At 42.1% G+C, this 19,457-nt stretch overlaps 1 protein-coding gene across 32 annotated transcripts in view; it reads right to left on the bottom strand.

Moving 5' to 3' along the window:
* Positions 1-1,115: 1,115 nt before the first annotated feature.
* The window catches only part of LOC309615326 (uncharacterized protein), a 33,995-nt gene continuing 15,653 nt past the window's right edge, over positions 1,116-19,457 (bottom strand). For 2 of the 32 annotated variants that reach the window (XM_082364804.1, XM_082364796.1), the window contains 6 exons: positions 15,620-18,932; positions 14,435-14,603; positions 13,588-13,628; positions 13,429-13,496; positions 9,526-9,663; positions 1,116-8,576 (listed from right to left, as the gene is read on the bottom strand). In XM_082364804.1, the coding sequence (XP_082220930.1) occupies positions 8,537-8,576; positions 9,526-9,663; positions 13,429-13,496; positions 13,588-13,628; positions 14,435-14,567 (420 nt within the window). In that variant the 5' untranslated portion in view covers positions 14,568-14,603; positions 15,620-18,932 and the 3' untranslated portion in view covers positions 1,116-8,536. Of the gene's footprint in view, positions 13,629-14,434; positions 14,604-15,619; positions 18,933-19,457 lie in introns of those variants that run through there. The other 30 variants (XM_082364795.1, XM_082364805.1, XR_014236735.1 and 27 more) reach the window with 29 other exon arrangements.

Here is a 19,457-nt window from a genome sequence, read left to right as displayed (position 1 = left end):
AAGGTAAGCTACACAAGCCTAAATTGTTCCCAACTTATTCCTCAGGGCACAGGTTTAAGTTCTTGGGAAGAGAAAGAAAAGCGGGTTCAGCGACCAAGCTAAGGTCTGTAAACTTTAAAATTTGTATTACAAACTCTGTGTTTGCAGGAGTTAATGGATTAAGCCAGCCCAACATTTCCTGGAAGAGAAACTTCAGGAAACCCACTTAAATATTAGTACCACTGAGTGTCATTGGTGAGAAGTAATGTGCACGTGTCTGTAGCTTTTCTCCTGGTGCCTGACAGCGTTTCCACAGGAAACAGAATTGTTCTGTCAGCGCTGTTACAATATGACCGTCAATATTGTCTTTAAAAATCAATCTTTGGCATCTGTATTATTCCAACATTCATGTTCTATTTAGCAAATGTACAGAAAGTGGATGTCACAGATTTTCCCCAAGCTCACAATTCAAAGTTGTTAGTTTTTTTTTTTTCCTATAATCTACGAATTTGAGGGGCGTGGGGATCTACTCTCTCCTCTTCAGTAAGCATGCAACTTTATTTTCCTCACTCTCCTTAAGTTCCAAAATATCAGAAAAAAAATTTTTCTTAAGAGTTTCCTTTCATCTTTTTCTTCTTAATAGCTGGATTTGGAAGAAAATTGCTTATAGGTTTAATGTAAAATATCTTCTTACTAGAAGTTATGTTAAGTAAGCAAAGCGTCTTCTCACTTAAGCTTTACAAGAGGAGAAAAGCAGTAACAAAAGTGTGAGATAACTGTGAGTGTTACCAGCGATCCAGCCAAATTCCTCCAGGGGCTTTTTGGTGCCCCTGTGGCTCCTGCTTGAACTGTTCTGCTTAGGAAGGACTCCTGAGGTGCCCAGACAACCCCCAGCATGTTGCTGTATTGATACATTGTGTTCAATGTGATAAACTAAGGACTCCTGCCTTTGCTTCCCAGTAGCCCAATTAACTGGAAAAAAGTATTGTTAGGTTGACGGATATGTACCTAGTTTGCTTAAACTTCATGCCCCCAAAGTGGATGTAGCAATTTATCCACATCACTGTGCTACTATATCAAAAGCAGTGTAACCCTAATCAATGTAGAACGCCCCAATAACCAGCCTTTGTAGAAGGTGTTTTTAAAGACATACAATTTAATAGTCATAAGTGATTTTAGAACAACCCCATCTTAGATTTTTGTCTCACAGAAAACATTAAAGTAGATCCAGTTCATAAGCCTCAGTCACATCTATCAGACGTCCTTAAGCCATGCTTCGGTACCCTTATGCCTTTCAGGTGCTCTGTGTTCCTTAGAGAGCTGAAGCTTTCTCTCCTGGTCCAATTTCTTCTCTTTCTTTCCTCTCACTACTTTTAGTGTGTGGATCACCTTAACTTCTTCCAAAGAGAAAAATATTCTGAAACTCTTTTCAGATTTAATAGACAGTAAAGTATAATTTCCTCCAGAATTCTAGTCCTCATCTCCTTGACAATTTGCTCTGTATTTAAAACAAATTAAAGGAAGAGGTTATCATTTAAACCTTTAAAGATTTACGGGAAGCATACTGTCTACTTGGAAAAATTGAAACCCCAGAAGCTGGAAAATCAGATGAACAGAGGAAGGTGTTTTTATACCTCTTATTTGTACTTTCCAAACCCCCTGGGGTTGCCAGCTTGGGTGGAACACCTCCTAACAAGCTTTGTGGTGAGAATTTTGACACTTCCACTTCTGGTTCCTACTGGAAATATCACAAAATAAGCCTTCTGTGCAATATTTCAGCAATTGTCATGCCAATTCAGGAATTATAGATTAGAAAAAGTTAGCCAAAAACTTCAGAACTTTAAAAGGCTTTAGTCTGAAAGTAATAGTCAAGTTGTAACTGCACTCCAAAATCCCTGAGCTGAAGATAAATATATCAGGAAAGAATGCTTTTAGCTGAAAGTAACAGAAAACTGGACTAACCCAGGCCTTAACAGGAGACATTTGCTGTTTACTGAAAATCCAGATTAGGAGATAAATCATCCAGACCTGGGTCCGCCACTCCACAAAACTGATGTTATCATTCTTTCCTCTCTATCAGCTTAAGCATCTGAAGCTTTTTTCTGAGACTGACCATAAATTTGTTGTCTAATTCGGGACACTTTTGAGTGTGAAAGGGGGTGTTATCAATAATTACACTGTGACAGCAGGATTCACCTGGGACTGTCTTAGGCAAACTAGTACATATGGTTACATAATTTTTTTTCTCATGTCATTTGCCTCATTGCCCCAGAATGGCTGCAACAGTTCCAAACATTAGTCCTATCACCATATTCAAAGGCAAGAAGCAAGGGGAAGAGGACATAATAACAAGCTTGCTTCCCAGGCCTGCTCCTTTATCAGAAAGAAGCTGCTTTCTCAGAAGCCCATCTACTTACTTCTCATTGCCACCATTAGATACAGAGGTCGGGGCCCAGAAGCAGCCTCACCCAGAGGGTCCATGCGAGGCCAGGGCGGGGATGCGCTTTCAGATGCCCTGTTATTTCTATGCGGTTTTAGCAAAAGGATTCACACTTCCAAACTCCATCCTGGTTGTATGTTGGATTCCTTCCGGTCAAGCGCCACTCATGAAGGTGCTATTTCACTGCACTAAGTTGCACCTAGAAGGCCGGCCTGTCTCTAACACAGCTCCAGGACGCCAAGCCCTTGCAAAGGGTGCAGAGGCAGCAAGTGACCACACAGCTCTCTCCTTAAAAGAACTAAAAAAAGAAGTTTTTTTTAGCAATATCAAAAGGAGAAGTTCTAAGCACCAGGCCCCAGGCCACATGCCACGTGCTGGTCTGTCTAGGGCCATAAAAACTGAAGGAGTGCCAGGGGCTGTGTGTGCTTCTTTCTCTGCATCTCTGTGCTCCTGGTGGCAGGGCTGGTGGTGCAGGTGTTACAGAACCACACAGGCGATGTCTGCAAGCCTCTCCTCCCTGGTCCCCCGCACGCTGGCGGTTCCCTCAGTTCTGGAGACGGACCAGGCTTCCAGCAGTGCTGACCACGGCAGAGCAACGGCAGGAAGGGCCTCTCCCCCGGCGTGACGAGGAGCTTGTGAAAAATAGTGCCGGGGGTCCTGGTGGACAGACCTCTGCAGCCCACGTGAGAAAAAGAGAGCATCCAAGGTGGGTCGCTCCAGCAAAATGGGTGTCCGGGAGCCAGCGTGCGCCAGTGTCCACAGCTCCAAACCCATCGTCGAGCATTTCTCAGAAGGGGAGAGCGCTGGTTGACTTCACGTTCTGTGAATCACTGCACGTAGCGCCCCCATCCAATAGGGCAGCCAGATGTTTTCCTACATCTGCAGCAGAGGGACTTGGATCGCCCTGCTGCAAAATCCAGAAAGAAAGTACTAGACGCTGGGGTTGACAAAATTCATAGGCTTAGCCCAATAAGAACATTAATAATTAATTTAAATGATCAGTTAATTAATTAAATGGAAGCCAAAGTAAGAGGCTGTTAGATTTTCCAGTCTGGTTATAGCATTCTGTGTTAAAATTATCAAAATCAAGTGAGACAATCTTATACTTTTAACTTATGATACTTAGCTTATTATCTAATAAAAAAACTCAATAATAAAAAAACAATAATAAGCTGTTATAAGATGAGGTGCTACTTGCAGCAACATGGATGGACCTAGAGACGGTCATACTGAGTGAAGTAAGTCAGACAGAGAAAGACAAATATCATATGATATCGCTTATATGCAGAATCTAAAAAGAAATGATGCAAATAAACTTATTTACGAAACAGAAACAGACTCACAGACTTAGAGAGCGAACTTATGGTTACCAGGGGAGAAGGATGGGGGGAAGGGATAGTTAGGGAGTTTGGGATTGGCATGTACACACTGCTATATTTAAAATGGATACCCAAAAAGATCTACTGTATAGCACAGGGAACTCCGCTCAATATTATGTAACAACCTAAATGGGAAAAGAATTTGAAAAAGAATAAATACACATGTATGTCTAACTGAATCACTTTGCTGTACACCTGAAACTAACACAACATTGTTAATCATCTATACTCCAATATAAAATAACAAGTTAAAAAAAAAAAAAAGACGAGGTGCTGTGCTTAGTTATTCTGCAGGGAACAAAATATTTACTAGACATTTATTTAGGAATTGGGACCCTCACTCTGTACTTTACATGTTATAACACTCACTATTCTTTAGGGTTTACTAGGTTCCAAACCCTGTACGAAAGTCTCTATATGTATTATTAATTCATTTAATTATTATAATAACCCAGCAAGACTGTTACTATTAGTATCCTAATTTTTCAAAGTGGGCACACGGGGCACAGAGAAGCTGAGTAACTTGCCCAAGGTCACACAGTAAGCTCGGAGCTAGGACATTCACAGGAATCTGGCTCCAGGGTGTGCTTGCTCCAACCACAGCTGCCTTCCAAATAAACCCCCGATGAATTGTCCTCTGAGAAAGTGAGAGCCGTCAGACCTTCCCACCAAAAGGATGTGCTGCTTCCTTTGCCCACTTATTCTATTCCGCACGCCTGAAGACCAGAGACAGCTCTTAGTAAATGTTGGCTGAGCAAATAAAGGTATAAGTATTACTATTTTAGTTTTACAGGAAAAGTGGGAGCTCTGAAGAGCTAAGCTAAGTTCTGCTAAGGCAGAACCACTCAAGATGCAGTCTACTCTGTCTGCTTCTAAAGCCCTGATGTTTGCCCGTCTCTCACTGTTGGCAACATGGCATCCATACCCGCGCTATGGATTCTCCCAGCATGCACTGTCATGCATGTGTTTGCAAGACATTCTCCTCAATTCACCTAAGAACTTCTTCAGGGGAAGGGGTGGGTGTGAGGGGAGAATGAACGGGAGTGGGGAAGTCATTTTATTCTCCTTGGTATCCCCAGCTGCCCACTCACTATTTATAACAAACAAAGAACACCCAGCACAGTTCGTTGGCGGTATTATAATATAAATTCCATGTTATTTTTTTACAGAAAGTAACCAAGAGGAGATCATTTTTATTCTATCACTGTAACTTTTGCTTGAGAAAAACATTAACAAGTGTCCCCTTCCAGAAACCTTGCAAATCAATTTGTGTAGTCACTGAGGTCCTGCAGCCATCTGTTACTCAGCTGTGAAAGTTGTTTATTCATACTTCTGCCCATTCATCTGTTTTGTGTTTCCTTTTGTCCATTTCTCACTTAAGATAAACAAAAAACTGTCAGCGCATGACGGAAGCCAAGACCCGAATCTGCCTCTGCCCAGAAGAAGGGTATTTGTCAAGGGAGGGAGAAGAGAGGGTGGAGGGAGGAAATCCCCCTTCTTACTCTTCCAAGACAGAAGGTCATTTGAAATTTCTGATTATGTAGTCCTCCAGGTCTGACCTTTGAAATGCCCCTTGGATTTCAAAACACATGAACAGTGTCAGATGGAACCATTCTAGTCATGCAAACATTTCCAACACTATTACTACTTTTTGAATTGTTTAAAGGATTGCCGATTCTTTCACCTAGGCAAAAAGGTTTGTTTCTCTAATTCAGAGAACAAGTTCATAGAAATGCACAGGTTTTCTAACAGAAGAAATACTATTCTCTTATCAACCCAGAAACACTGGGAAAGATATTATTAGTAATTCCTAATGATATTTTGGAATCAGTTTCCTCCAATTAAATGTCGTTAGTGACAGAATACCCAAACCAAATTGAGTTAATCAAAATGAAATTAATTAATTATTCCACATACCTAAAAAGTCTAGAGGTAGGACTGAATTCAGGAAAGTCTTGATCAGAACTTAAGTAAAATTACTATGTGCTGGTTTCTTCTGTCTTTCATGCTTGCTGCTCTCTGTGCAGATCTCATTCTCATGTGCCTCATACATTAGCCAGATGGAGGAGAGAATTTCAGTGACAGTTTCTAGGTACTCTGCAGAGGGGAAGGATTGTCCCTTTTAGTTCCAGAAGCCTCAGCAAATATCTGGCTATCATTCATTAACTTTGATGATGACACATCCATTCTCCAACCAACCACTGATGCCAGAGGAAGCCAAGGCTCTGACTGACCGAGACTGAATCACTCACGACTTCTGGAGAAAAACTTATTCTATTTTTTTAACAGTGTAATTTTGAAAGTTTGTAGGTGCTATACAGCTGACCCTTGAACAACATGGGTTTGAGTGGAACAGGTCCACTAATGCATGGATTTTCTTTTCACTAAATACGTACAACAGTACTACATGATCCGAAGTTGGTCGAATCCACAGATTCAAAGCCTTGGATATGGAGGGTCAACTGTAAACTTATATGTGGATTTTCAACCACATGGAGTCGGTGCCCCTAACCCCCGTGCTGTTCAAGGGTCAGCTGTAGTTACTTATGATAGTGTCACATAGAGCTAACTCCAGTCTTAAATGACACATAAGAACACATGCTAAATTTTTACAGTAGTTTCCCTAAGGAGCTACAAAACAGGAGGATGTATTGGGAGCCACAATTAATATTATAAGTAAAAGTACAAATGAAACTGTTTTATTTATTCCCATACTGGGGACTTGTTTAATAAAATATTGAGTAAATGTGACCTGATTGAAAAATGGTGGCGTTCGGAGAACTGTATTTTGATGTAAAAGCCTGATAAAGGTTATTGAATCTCACGTCTAGGGAGTAATTTGAGTCTTAGCTATTAAGCCAAGGTTCCTTATAAGTGATAACAGGGAACAGTGATGAAGGACAAGGTCCCTGCCCTTGAGAATCTCAGGTGTGGCATTAAGACACGTGAGAAAGCAAGCACTTAATAAACAGTGTGAAAATGTCTTTTAGAAGCATGTACAGAGATCTATGGCTGCACATAAGAAGGGCCCTTATCCTAGCCTTGGTCGGTTAAGAGAGGCTTCCCAGAGCATAGAATGTCCTTGCAGGGGGAGCCTGGAGAGATAAGAGAAGGAAAAATAAAAATAGAGAAAAGAGAAATGTGCATAGATTGTTCCATTAGAAGAGCATGTGCTCACCTTTGATGGACAATCAAGCAGATATGGGAAAATTTCACTTCCCCTAAAATGTCCAAGCATCCAATCTCCACTAGAGGAAGATCAAGATTCAGCCCAAGACTTGACCCAAGAATAGCAAATCCCTACTCCAGGAGTTAAAAGTAAAACTTGAATCTAGCATAGAAATGTTGTTTCCTGATGTAAGTTCCTAAACTTGAATCTTGTTCCAGATTGAGAAACCAGTTGTGCTACAGAACATTATTTTGGCAGCCATGCACAGAAAAATCCACATTTTCTCTCCTGCACTTATACCTCAACACTCTCTATGATTTAAATCTCCTGTTTTGTAGCTCAAAGTGTCACACAGCCTCAAAATGAACATTGTTGAGATTTTGTTAGGACAATCTCTTTGGAATATCCATAAACATATTCAGATCTCAGGAGAAGACCCTGCTGCTGAGAAAGGGGCTGGGTCCCCCTAAAGTGGAAAACAGAAAACTACTAATTATTACCAAGAGACCCACTCTAATGAAATGTAATGTACTGTAATATACATAATCTTATCCTAGATAAGATTCAGAGCAAAGAGTCACATAAAGAATGTGGAATAAACAATAGAAGTGACACAGCTTCCCTCCTGAAACCCCAGTGAGACAGGTGTTGTCAAACTCAAACTCTATTGGGAACAGGCAGGCATCACACGTGCTTGACACCTGGGAACCAATCGGCTGGGAGACTAGCCACCCAGCTAAAGGAGAAGCCACTTACTCAGCTCCAACAGATAACGACCACTTAGAAATACAGCCCAGTTTCCAGATCTGATCTTTTAAGAAAAGCTAAAAAATGAAAGTTTTTTGTGGATTCTCATACTACTACATAGGAAGTGTTCACTACTTCCTATGTAATATAATATAATATGTAAGATGGCAGCTGCAGAAAAAGGGAAGAAAAAGGAAAAAGAACAGAAAGAAAAAAGAAGAAACCAAAAAAAATGGTGCCCACCAGCTTTATCAAGGCAGAGGGAGAGTGGGCAGATAGGGCCCTCCAGCCTCTCCCCCAGAGAACATCCCGGCCCCTGCCCCTCAGACCAATGCTTTAAAATCAGCAAGTGAGTCTCTCTCACATAAAGTCTGGGTGCTTTTCAAAGGGCTGCTCCTGCGCTGGACCCTGGGCTGGGTGAGTCTGTACCCAATCTTTGTAAGAGCTGCTCCTCGGTTCCCACAGCCCGCAGGTCTCGTGGGCGCAAGCCCCTTGGAACTTCAACGCAGATATCTGTGGGGCTGGTCTCTCAGGTGTGGAGCTTAAAAGTCTGAATGCCTGATGCGGGCCACAAACCCTTCAGCTCTCAGGGAGAAGGTCCAGGTTCTGAGTTTCCTCCCAAATGTCGGTAGCTGTGCTGGAGATGGGGTTTACAGTGAGACTGGGTCCCAGCCTTTCCTCCCCTCTTTGATGCAGTTTGCCTCTTGTTTGCTCGATGTGAAGGGGTCGCTCTGCCAGTGTTTAGTTTTCTTTCAGAGGAACTTGTTCCCTGTAAAACAGCTACAGATTCCACGTGTCTGTGGGAGGAGGTGGGTTCAGGATCTAAGTCGCCATCTTGAACTGGAACCTGGAGAAAAAGATTCTAAGGCGAAACAAATTTGGGGAACCCTGGGAAAAAGTCACACAGGTTTCCTCATTATAGTCTTTAACATCAAAGTGTGTTTTTTGAATCTCCAGGAAAGGGATACATTATTCCGTGTTTCCCAGATTTGACTAAAGCATCCTGACATGTGTACCTGTGTGCACGCACGCACATCCCTCGAGACCATCTCTCGGGACTGGTGATCCAACTGTGGTAGGCAGAATGCCCCCCAACAATGCCCATGCCTGTATCCCCGTGGCAAAAGGACTTCGCAGGTGTGATTAAGTGAAGGACCTTGAGGATGTGTGTGGGGGGGGATTGTTTGGGGTTATCTGGGTGGGTTCAATCAACTCACATGAGCACTTGAAGCAGAGCACTGCCCCAGCCTGGAAGCAGAAGAGGAAGTCAGAGGGGGGAAGTCAGAGAGACTCAAAGTAGGGGAAGGGTTTGATGTTCCATGGTTGTTTCTGAGATGTAGAGGGTCATCTGGAAGAACCAGAGAGCAGCTAAAGGTGGCCGCAGCCGACAGCCAGCAAGGAAATGGGGCTCCGGTCCTACACAGAAGAAACTGGGTTCTGCCAACAACCTGGAGAAGCTTGCAAGTAGCTTATTCCCCAGAGCCTTCAGAAAGGGACTCAGCCCTGTCAACTATCAGCCTCATGAAACTCTAAGCAGACAATGCCGCTGGGATGCCCCTGACTTAACTGGGAGATAAGAGCTAGATGTTTGAAAATGTTATGCTGGGGGTAATTTGTTATGGCAGCAATAAAAATTACTTTCCCTTCATCTCTCATCACTGCCTGCTTTTCCTCTGCACACCATTCACATTCCCCTACCTGTGACTCCCTAGAAACAGATGTTCTCTCAAGCGTCTTGGGTTGGATCACTATGCCTGGAATGCTCTTTCCTTTATTTCTGCTCTTTCCAAGATGCAGCCTCTAATCCTCACCTCTTACCCCACACGCTCAGCAAGTCCCGACTGCGAACTCCATCAGGGTTCCATCTAAGCAACATCCGCTCCAGCACTGCCTGGTCTTCACACGGGAGCTTATGGTCCCCCATTTCCTGGTCCAGCTCTCCCAGGGGCCTTGAGAACAAGGGGTGAACTTAATTAACCAAGGAGGCCATCAGGCTGAAGTGGCTCGAATGCTGAGGCAGCCTATGTAAGTAACTCAAAACCTAAGCCTGCACTGGCCTCAAGGTTACAAAATCAAAACCTAAGGACATCCAGTCACAAGCTGCCAAGTGGGATTTTAGCGATAACCAACCAACAATTTCCTTACTCTGCTTCTGCCTTTTCTCTATAAAGTGTCTCCCCAGCTCCTGTTGGTGGAGGGCTCCTAAGTACTTCTTGTTTGTCGCTGCCTGATTCAAACCGATTCTTGCTCAAACTGTTAAAATTTTGAATATGCCTCAGTTTATCTCTTAACAAAGGACACTATCTTATTCATTTTTTCATCTCCACTATCAGGCTGGTATACAGAAGGTGATCAGTAAGTGTGTAGAACTGATGAATCCAGACAAACATAGCTAGTCAACTGCTCACATTGCAGGACTGAACTTCAAAAGAGATGAAGGCTGGAAACAGAGCTCTGGGGCCCCCTGAAGTGTGCACACAGCGCAGCTCACCCAGCACAGAGGATGGGATAATACATCGAAAAATATTTTCCAAAGGATTTTCAATCCTTGCACGTTCTGTTGCCCTGAGGTTCCCTTCCCAATAACTAAAAGTCATTCATTTCTTCAGAGAGGGAAAATACAGCCGAGAACAAAGTGCCCTGACTTGGCTCTGAGTTTCTTATTAGGCTTCTTTTTTTTCCTTCAATGAGGCAATAAACTTGAAATCTGGGCTCCAGAGAGAGAAAAAGGGATTTTCTAAATTCCAAAGGCTTTTCATATCAAGAGCAATGCTTTAAGTCTGAGCATATAGTTTTAACATAAACCACACTGTATCCAATAGAGACATGTTAGTAACTTGTTTAATGTCTAAATCCAGTGATATAAAAGAAGGGAAGTTCAACCCACGGGTGGGGGGCCCCCAAACCCATGCTTTCTCCCACTAGAGCATCAAAAGAATTTACTGCTTTTGAAAATAGTGATTTCCCTGTAATTGGCCATATACAAATGAGGCTTAATGACCTCTGGGCTTCAATGATGTAGAGCAGATTCTCACATAAATAGGTGGCTTTTCAGGTGACCTTTCAAGTGAGGGCCAATCCTTAGACTCTAGAAGGCTATGAAAATTTTGGTTTCCTTATTTAAAAATTGGTTTCAAATGTTATAACTGTCTCAGGACTTCCCTGGCGGCGCAGGGGAGAATACTCTGTGCTCCCAGTGCAGGGGGCCTGGGTTCCATCCTTAGCCAGGGAACTAGATCCCACATGCATGCCGCAACTGAGAGTTCACGTGCCACAACTGGGAAGACCGCATGCCGCAGCTAAGGAGTCCACCTGCCGCAACTAAAGGAGCCCAGGTGCTGCAACTAACGAGCCGACGCAACCAAATAAATAAATATTTTAAAAAATGTTATAACTGTCTCATAGTTAAATTAAAACCTAACACTGAACCACTCTGAGTAATTCAATCATCCATCCAACTAACTGGGAAAATTAGATTAGGCACATGAATTGTTTGACTGAAGAGTAGCAGTTTAGTCCAAAGCAAGAAATGTCTTATGTTATTACTCCTGACAAATGGAATTTGGGCATGGGAATACCATATGCATTGGCATCCTATATAGATATTTAAATAATAAGTATAGTATAAATATTTACATGGTAAAATATCCATGATCATTATGACAAAAGCAAGTTGAAAAGTAGTGTGTGAGGCATGATTCTGTTTCTATTTAAAGTTATTTCTCATTACATAGAGTATCAGCAGAAAGCTTGGAAGTATATGCATACATGCCTGAAACAAATGCTTAGCTAGTGTGGTTATTTTAGAAAAGTGGGAAACGGAGAAAATAATTATATATATGTATGTGTATTAAATATATCACTAAATTGTTGAGTTTTTAACCATGAGCTATTGATGCCCTATTTTTTTAATAAAAATGCATGTCCTCCAGCCACATGTAAATCAATGAAGTTAGAACACACCAAGACATGGAAGCAACTTAAATGTCCATCGACAGATGAATGGATAAAGAAGATGTGGTATATATCTACAATGGAATACTACTCAGACATAAAAAAGAGTGAAATAATGCCATTTGCAGCAACCTGGATGGACCTAGAGATTATCATACTAAGTGAAGTAAGTCAGAAAGAGAAAGACTAATGCCATATGATATCACTTATAAGTGGAATCTAAAATATGGTACAAATGAACCTATCTACAAAACAGAAACAGACTCACAGACATAGAGATCAGACTTGTGGCTGCTAAGGGGGAGGGGGAGGGTGGAGGAGGGGTGGGTTGGGAGTGTGGGATTAGCAGATGCAAACTATTATATATAGGATGGATAAACAGCAAGGTCCTACTGTATAGGACAGGGAACTATATTCAGTATCCTATGATAAACCATAGTGGAAAAGAATATGAAAAAGAATTTATATATATGTGTAACTGAATCATTTTGCTGTACAGCAGAAGTTAACACAACATTGTAAATCAACTATACTTGAATAAAATAAAATTTTTAAAAAATGCATAACCTCAGCTTATGTACTAGCTGGCTTCTAGGAGAAGCAAAGTCATGGTAAATATCTCCCGTAGTCTAGAGCTGCAGTCTCTGATTATTGCTTCTATGGTCTCTCCCCAGGCCATCTCCAAGGCCACTCAGATCTCTAATCTTTCTTGTCAAAGATCCTCCAAGTTTCACAGGGAGAGGATCCCTGTGATTCCTGGGCTATGTCTTTGGTCTCAGCTCAATGGGGCCCTGCTTACGCCAGAGCTCAGCAGACACCTTCCATGAAAATGAAAACCCAAAGTATGGCAGGAAGGCCTGGGTGACAGCTGTCCACAGGACCCCAGGACAGCCAGGGGAGTGCAGACATGGACGTGAGGGTTTGTTTCTGTCCATCGTGGGCATGCTCATGACCTCAGGGCAGGCTATTTGAATAAAGGTGGTGTAGACTGCAGCCAACAGGCTTGGAGACAAGGGGAGACAGCAAACGGGCTGCTGGAGAAGAGGGTCATCGGTCCAGCGGGTGGTGGTGTTTTTCCCCCTTTCAGGCAAGAACACCTGGAGGGTGTTCAAACTCAGTAAGGAAACTTCAGGAGGAAAGCAGAGAACCAGAAACTGCGCAGAAAGAGACTGCAGTAAAGAGAAACCGTCCTGGAAGAGCAGGGAGTACTTCCCAGCGGTGACGCTCACAATCTTCTAGGCGGCGTGAGCGGAGGTGAGCTGAGGGATGTCAGGGAGGAAGAGACGGGAGAACGCTAGGCTTCAGTCTTCTCGAAAGATGTGAATACGGAGCTTGACAGCTCTAGAAACACACTTATCAATACTAACACGAAAAGCTATTTCAAATGATCTCCAGGAAGTCACAAATAAAATGATCAAAGGCAATCCAATATACGACCATAACATTCGGTTAACCTATTATGTCCTTACAGACGTCGGTGCTATCCCATAATGAGCATTATTCTCATGTTCTATATTTTCTATCCCAGAAAGATACTTGTCAATGTATTGAAGGCAAGGGGGAGACCCGTAATCGTGCTGCCCTTTGTCCTGGCTGAAACTGCTTTCAATCTGCTCCCTGCTCTTCCGTGATTTATCTCAGAGATAAAGGGGCCATTTCGCCGGGACATCGGGAAGCATTCAGTGTGGTTGTCTGTTTGGGGTCACCTGAGAGTAGACAGAACCTGATGAAATGCGGTTTGACAGAGCACCTGAGCTTACCTGGGGGCCCCTGGCTGCAGACAGCAGAGGGGGCCCACGTGGTCATAACACGGTTTGTCTGGAGAACTCTGGAGAGATGTCGTACTTGTGAGTCATTTTCAAAGGTGACGCATGAAACTACCTATCTATTCCAGGACTGTCAGAAAAGAGCTCTCTTACTTCTTCACCCAAACCATCTTCCTCTCTTCTCTGACAAGTCTCTAAAAAATGTGAAATCAAAAAAATTACTTCAAACAGGTATATGTGTTGTTTTTAAATTTAGATTTATTTTTTATAAAGAAAAATACCTACAGCTCCTTGACCAGTCTCTGCAACTGATTCACCCACAATGTTTCTGAAATTGGGCATCTGAAAAGCTGCTGTGGGAAGGGATCCCGGAATAGGGAGGGAATAGGGTAAATAGGAAAGAAACACAGGCAGGAAGATGAAGAGGGGAAGGGTTTTGTGCCCATGAAGGCAGGCAGGACTAATGATAATAAAAAACCGGACATAGGAAACCTTGCCTTCGGTAACCTCACCTCCCTTTCTATCTCCCTCTCTCCTGTTTCCTGGCACCTGCCTCTCAAGGTTCCATTCCCGTGATCTAGGCCAATGGGCCTCAAACTGGGTCTGCTTGCCCAGCTTATGTGGGAATCAGAGATTGTACACAAAATTTAAATTCCCTTTTTTCTTCCATTCCTGTTCTTTTTCTTCCCTCCCTAAAGGTCAGCTTCTACTCTGAATTTTTATGGTATGATCATATACGGATTTTTTATTTTTTAATTTACTTTTTCCTTCAACATTTTGCCTTTGAGGGAAATATAGATCTATTTCATTCACTCTAACTGTTGTCTAAAAATGCGTTGCATGAATATAAAACAATATCTAACAGTGGGTTACTATTCATCTCCCTAATGAGAGATGTTTAGATTATTTCCCATTTCTCACTCTCATGAACAGTGCTACTATGAATATTCATTTTCTTGTTTCCTATGCACATATTTGAGGGTTTCTCCGGGATATGTACCTAGGAGTAGAACAGCATGAAGATGTGCATTTTCAGTTTTACTGGGTATTGCCAAATCGCTCCACAAGCATTTGGACCAGTTTTCACTCCCTCCAGCATCATATGAGAATTCTATTCCGAGGCATCTTCTCATTCACTTGATATTGTCTTCCTTTTAATTTTTGTCCACCTGATGGGCGTGAAATGATAGCCTCTTGTTTTAAATTGCATTTCCCTGAGGCAGAAGGCATCCTTCCCTGCTGCTTAACCTTAAAAATGCATTCATTTCTTTCAAAAATCTTTTTCCCCCATGGCTGCCCCATCTTCACTCAGTTCCCACAGTAATTTCCATGTGTCGCTGTTACAGCAGTTGCCACTTTACACTCAAGTGCCTCTTGCTCTTTCTGCCTCTCCCACTGCCCTGAGAACATCCAGGATAACAACTGTATAACACTCATTCTCTCTACCTCCTGGCTGAAGCTCAGCAAATGTGCATGGAATTTAAATGCATACTAAATATTTTCCTTTGCTTTTACAATTGTATGTAATTTTGATTATTTTCATTACTTATTTACAAGGTGCATCTGCTGTTTTCCCATATAATTTTCCTATTTTTAAAATAAAATAAGTTAACACCTCTTATGCTATAATCCCAAATTTTGTATGTCTGCTTATTGGAATTCTCTTCTGCAATGGACATGGGCACTTAATATAAGGAAAGTAATGGGCCTTGAGAAGTCATCATTTAAGCGGAAATCAATAACATATAAATGCATACTTTGGTTAAAAAGAAAATGCAACTTTTCGGAATTGTAACACTACCTATTCAGCAGCCTATTTTCACAACTTGAATTATCTTAAGGTTAAATCATTGGAAATGATACCTTTGACATACATGTATAGCAACAGTAGTTAGTGCTTACGAAGAACATACTGACTGCAGCTCACTTCTTACGTGTTTTACATGCATTTCGTCCTTACAACAACCTGGGATGTTAGTACTGTTGTCGGCACCATCCCAACGTCATACATTGGGGATCAAGGCACAGAGTGGTGAAGTAACTTGCCCAAGGCTGTAGAGCTGGGATTTTCACCCAGATGTCCCTTCTCCAGGAAGAGATGAGCGGTGAGTGATCAACCAAGGCCACGATGGACATGGAGCATAAAAGAGAGAAAATCCCTGCGCTGCTCTAACTGACCACATACCTGTTTTGTCTTTTGCTTGATTTTGATTATGGTGGATTATACGTAGTGATACTCTATCTGCAGAGAAAAAAGTAGGTAGAAAGTGGTAAGGAATATTCATAAATTCAGGGGTTTGGAGAAAGACCGAGATATTTTAACAAAATCTTCCAGTGGCTTCTTCCGAATTGCATCCTGAGAACACCAGGTGCCTTTATGGAATACATTTCAAGCTTAAAATCTACTTTCGAGCTAGAGCTGTTCTCTAATATTTTTTAAATGAGCTTTTCCAAAGGGATCGCTGATCCCGGAAATACATAGGAGTCCACACCTCAGTGAAGCAGCTATGGACAGTTATCTCCAGGGAAGAACGAGAGATGATAGCACACACGTTAGCAGGTGTGTGTCCGCAGGCAGGAAACGTTGTTGGGCAGCATGCCCGGAGCCTCAATATCTGGGTCCCTACGAAAATGGAGAGGAATCTGGGGGGGGGGAATAAAACTTAATTTTTCTTGTAAATAGAGTTTCATAATGAAATATTCAAAGAGCAGCTCCGCTGGCAGCTGCTAGCCCTCGTGTGCTGAATTGAAATTAACCCACTGCAAAACAATATAGTTGCTTTCAAGTTAATTCACCCTATGCTTGCATACCTGGGTGTCTGGGCAGAAATAATGCATGCATGCACACTCCAGTTTTTACGAAAGTGAAGTCTTTCAGCACATGTGACAATCTAATAATGCCCCCCAAATTCCAAGACTTCTTACTCTCCCACAGTGACGTTTAAGGGTGAGGGCACATGGAATAGGCTGAGAAACGGGCGTTAGCTGAGCTCTGGCAAGTAAGGGTTCTTTACAAATTTAATCTGTTTAAATCTTCTAAGAAAACAGGGGGGAAGATTTTGTTACCCCATTTTACTGGTTAAAAATATTCAAGCTCAGAAAGATTCTCATTTATAACACTTTCATTCCCATTTTAGACTCTCTTTACAAGTGGCTCACACATGCAAATAAATGCTGCCTGTGTTCTGTGCCCTCCATCCCCAGTCCTCACCTCCTCAGGCATCCTTCCGGGAAAGACAAAAGCAAATCCAAAATAAAAGTGATGCATACTTAGGAGGCATCCTCTAAGGACTTTGGAACTGTCGGAGAGACAGAGGACAGAAAGCAGCCAGAGAAGCAGGGACAGGTCCACAGCGGTCCATCCGGACAGTTCTCCAAACCCCAGTTTACCAAAAGGAAAAGTCTTCCCCCTTTTTGGCCCTGAGATTTTTATTTCCTTTTATTTTTTATTCAGAATTGGAATCAAGGTCATGTAAATTTCACAGTTTCCTCCATAATAAACGTGTGGGGTTTTGTATACAAGTATATTCATGTATCTCCTCCTCCAAAGAGCAAACAAACTTTGTCATTATTTCATAATATTTTATAAGCTCTTATTTCCTCTGATGGAGAAGCAGAGATCCAGGTAGAAGAAGACCTACTAGTTTAGGAGAAAGATTTTAAAGAGCAATGCTCATGTTTATCAAGAATTATCACTTAAGAATGAATTGTTACAATAATGTAGAATGTTAACCTGAAAGTTATCTGCCCCCAATCAGCATTTCTCTAGACTCACATTTTTATAAAAATTTGATTAGTTGTATAGCTCTATAAAAATAATGCATCATACTTACCTAATTTTCTGAATATTTAAGAATTCTGATCATATTTTATACAGAAATTCATCTACTTAACTTGACTATCTAGAGAGAATTATCTTCCAAAAGTGTAGCAAAGCAAAGTAAAACCCATTTGCAAAACATACAAGCAGAAATAGATGAACTTTCTGAAAACATTATTAAATATTATTGGGGATGGGTGGGGAGTGGGAAGCAATTAGAAAACTTAATGTCCAGACTGGAGTGTAGAATTCTTTTTAACCAAGTAGAGGTAGGAAAAAAAGCATGAAGGATGTTTTTATAAGGCTTGCTTTCTCCCGTGTCAGTCACTGTGGCAGAGAGATGGAAGTACTGCTCTTTTTTGATCACATAACTGCCACACAATGAGAGACATCAAAAGGATCTTGGGGGACTTTCTTATGTCAGGGTCCCCAGATGCACACCTTGAGACAGGGAATTGTCTGCAGGTGTTTATGAACACTCCCAGGAGAGCCAGGTGCAGGAGGGGAGGAAGTAGGTCAAGGAAGGGAAAGAGAGTCTGATTCTAGGCAGAGCTCCCTTGATCGCCCTGCCAGCACATGCCACCGGGGATTTCTGTGATGTAGATATTACCTTAGAAGCATCTAGACCTGAGGCAAGACAGCTGGATTTTCCTGCTTCTCTGGGATCCTTCAGCCCCAGGCTCAGGTCACACCACGGAAAGGAAGTGGGCAAGGAGCTCCAGTAGGCTAAGTGCAGCCCCTCAGAAACAATAAAGGGACTCAAGGAGATGTGGATGGAGCACCTGCAGTGTCCACAAAAAGTCAACAACCACAGAGCCTGCCATTATTTTATCTTAAACGTCAATGTTTGCAAACATGTACAAAGAGGGAAAAATGGGATGGAGGAGGTGAGGGAGATAGTTCCTGAATTTGAAAAATGTGGGGCTAAATAAAATTAAATAGAAGACTTTTCTGCAGGTCTTTTACGAGCCTTTACTACACATGCAGGCATTGTGAGGCAAACCACAAAGCCTTTTTTATAGGAACATCTCTCGGGATACATTCTGTGAGATGTAGCTTGGGAATCGCTACGGGGAGTAAGAGGCTGTCACAGGTTTTTAAAGCGACATAATCAGACCAAGATTTAAGGTCTGGAGTGAAAAGGGATGCACCAGAAAAGGAGAGATCAGACACTTTGAGATCACCTTGCCTACGGCAAAGGTACAAAGCAAATACAATGAAATCGTGATATAAGCAAGTGGTATAGGAAGCATAGGAGGAAATGAACTTGAACATATAGTAGTTAGAATTATCATGACTAAAAGACCCATGAGACACTAAGGAAAGGGGAGATTCTGAGGTCTGAGGCTCAAGTGACTCCATAACTATTGAAGCCATTAATTATGATACAGAATTTATAATGAGGAGTACTTTGAAAGGAAAGATTAAAGTTTGAAAACAATGTGCAGATGTATGGTAAACAATAAAGCTGGAGGTATGGATAAAGATTCACCAGCTTTGGGGTGGTAAGTACCACAGCCTGGGCGGCTTAAACAACAGAAATTTGTGTTGTCACAGATCTGGAGGCTGGAAGTCCAAGGTCAAGGTGTCGGGAGTGCCGGTTCTTTGTGAGGCCTCTCTCCTCAGCTTGTAGACGCCCACCTTCTCTGTGTCCCCACGTGGCCTTTCCTCTGTGTCTCTATAAAGACATCAGTCATATTGGATTAGAGCCCCTCCCTTATAACCTCGTTTAACCTTAATTACCTTCTTTAAGGCCCTTTCTCCAAATAGAGGCACCTTGGGGGGTTAACGCTTCAACATATGAATTTGGGGGAACACAACTCAGTCCATAAGAGGGTGCTAGTTGGAGCTTAAAGAATCATGAAGCTGCCCAGACTATGATGGAGACCGAGCCCCGGGAACCTCCAACCTTTGAAAGCGGAGGGGGATAAAGCAGAGCCGGCCCTACAGAATACCAGAACCAGAAGATCTGAGCAAGACACTTACTGCTCTGTGCCTCTGTTGCTTCCCCTATTAAAAAAAAAAAAAAAAAAAAAAGTGCAATGATTGCCTTTGTTTATGAAGATTTTATAAAAATATCCTGTTGTATTAGTCAGGGTCCAGCCAGGAGACAGAAACCACACAATGTTTGCAAACACAATGTTAAACCTAAAGAATGATTAGCAGAAGATTGGAGACAAGGAGAGCTGGCTGCTGAGCATGA

Source organism: Balaenoptera borealis (genome assembly GCF_965194805.1).
Source record: "Balaenoptera borealis genome assembly, chromosome: 17".
NCBI lineage: Eukaryota > Metazoa > Chordata > Mammalia > Artiodactyla > Balaenopteridae > Balaenoptera > Balaenoptera borealis.
Note: the sequence above shows the minus strand (reverse complement) of the source record. Positions and strands in the feature narration are given on the sequence as shown.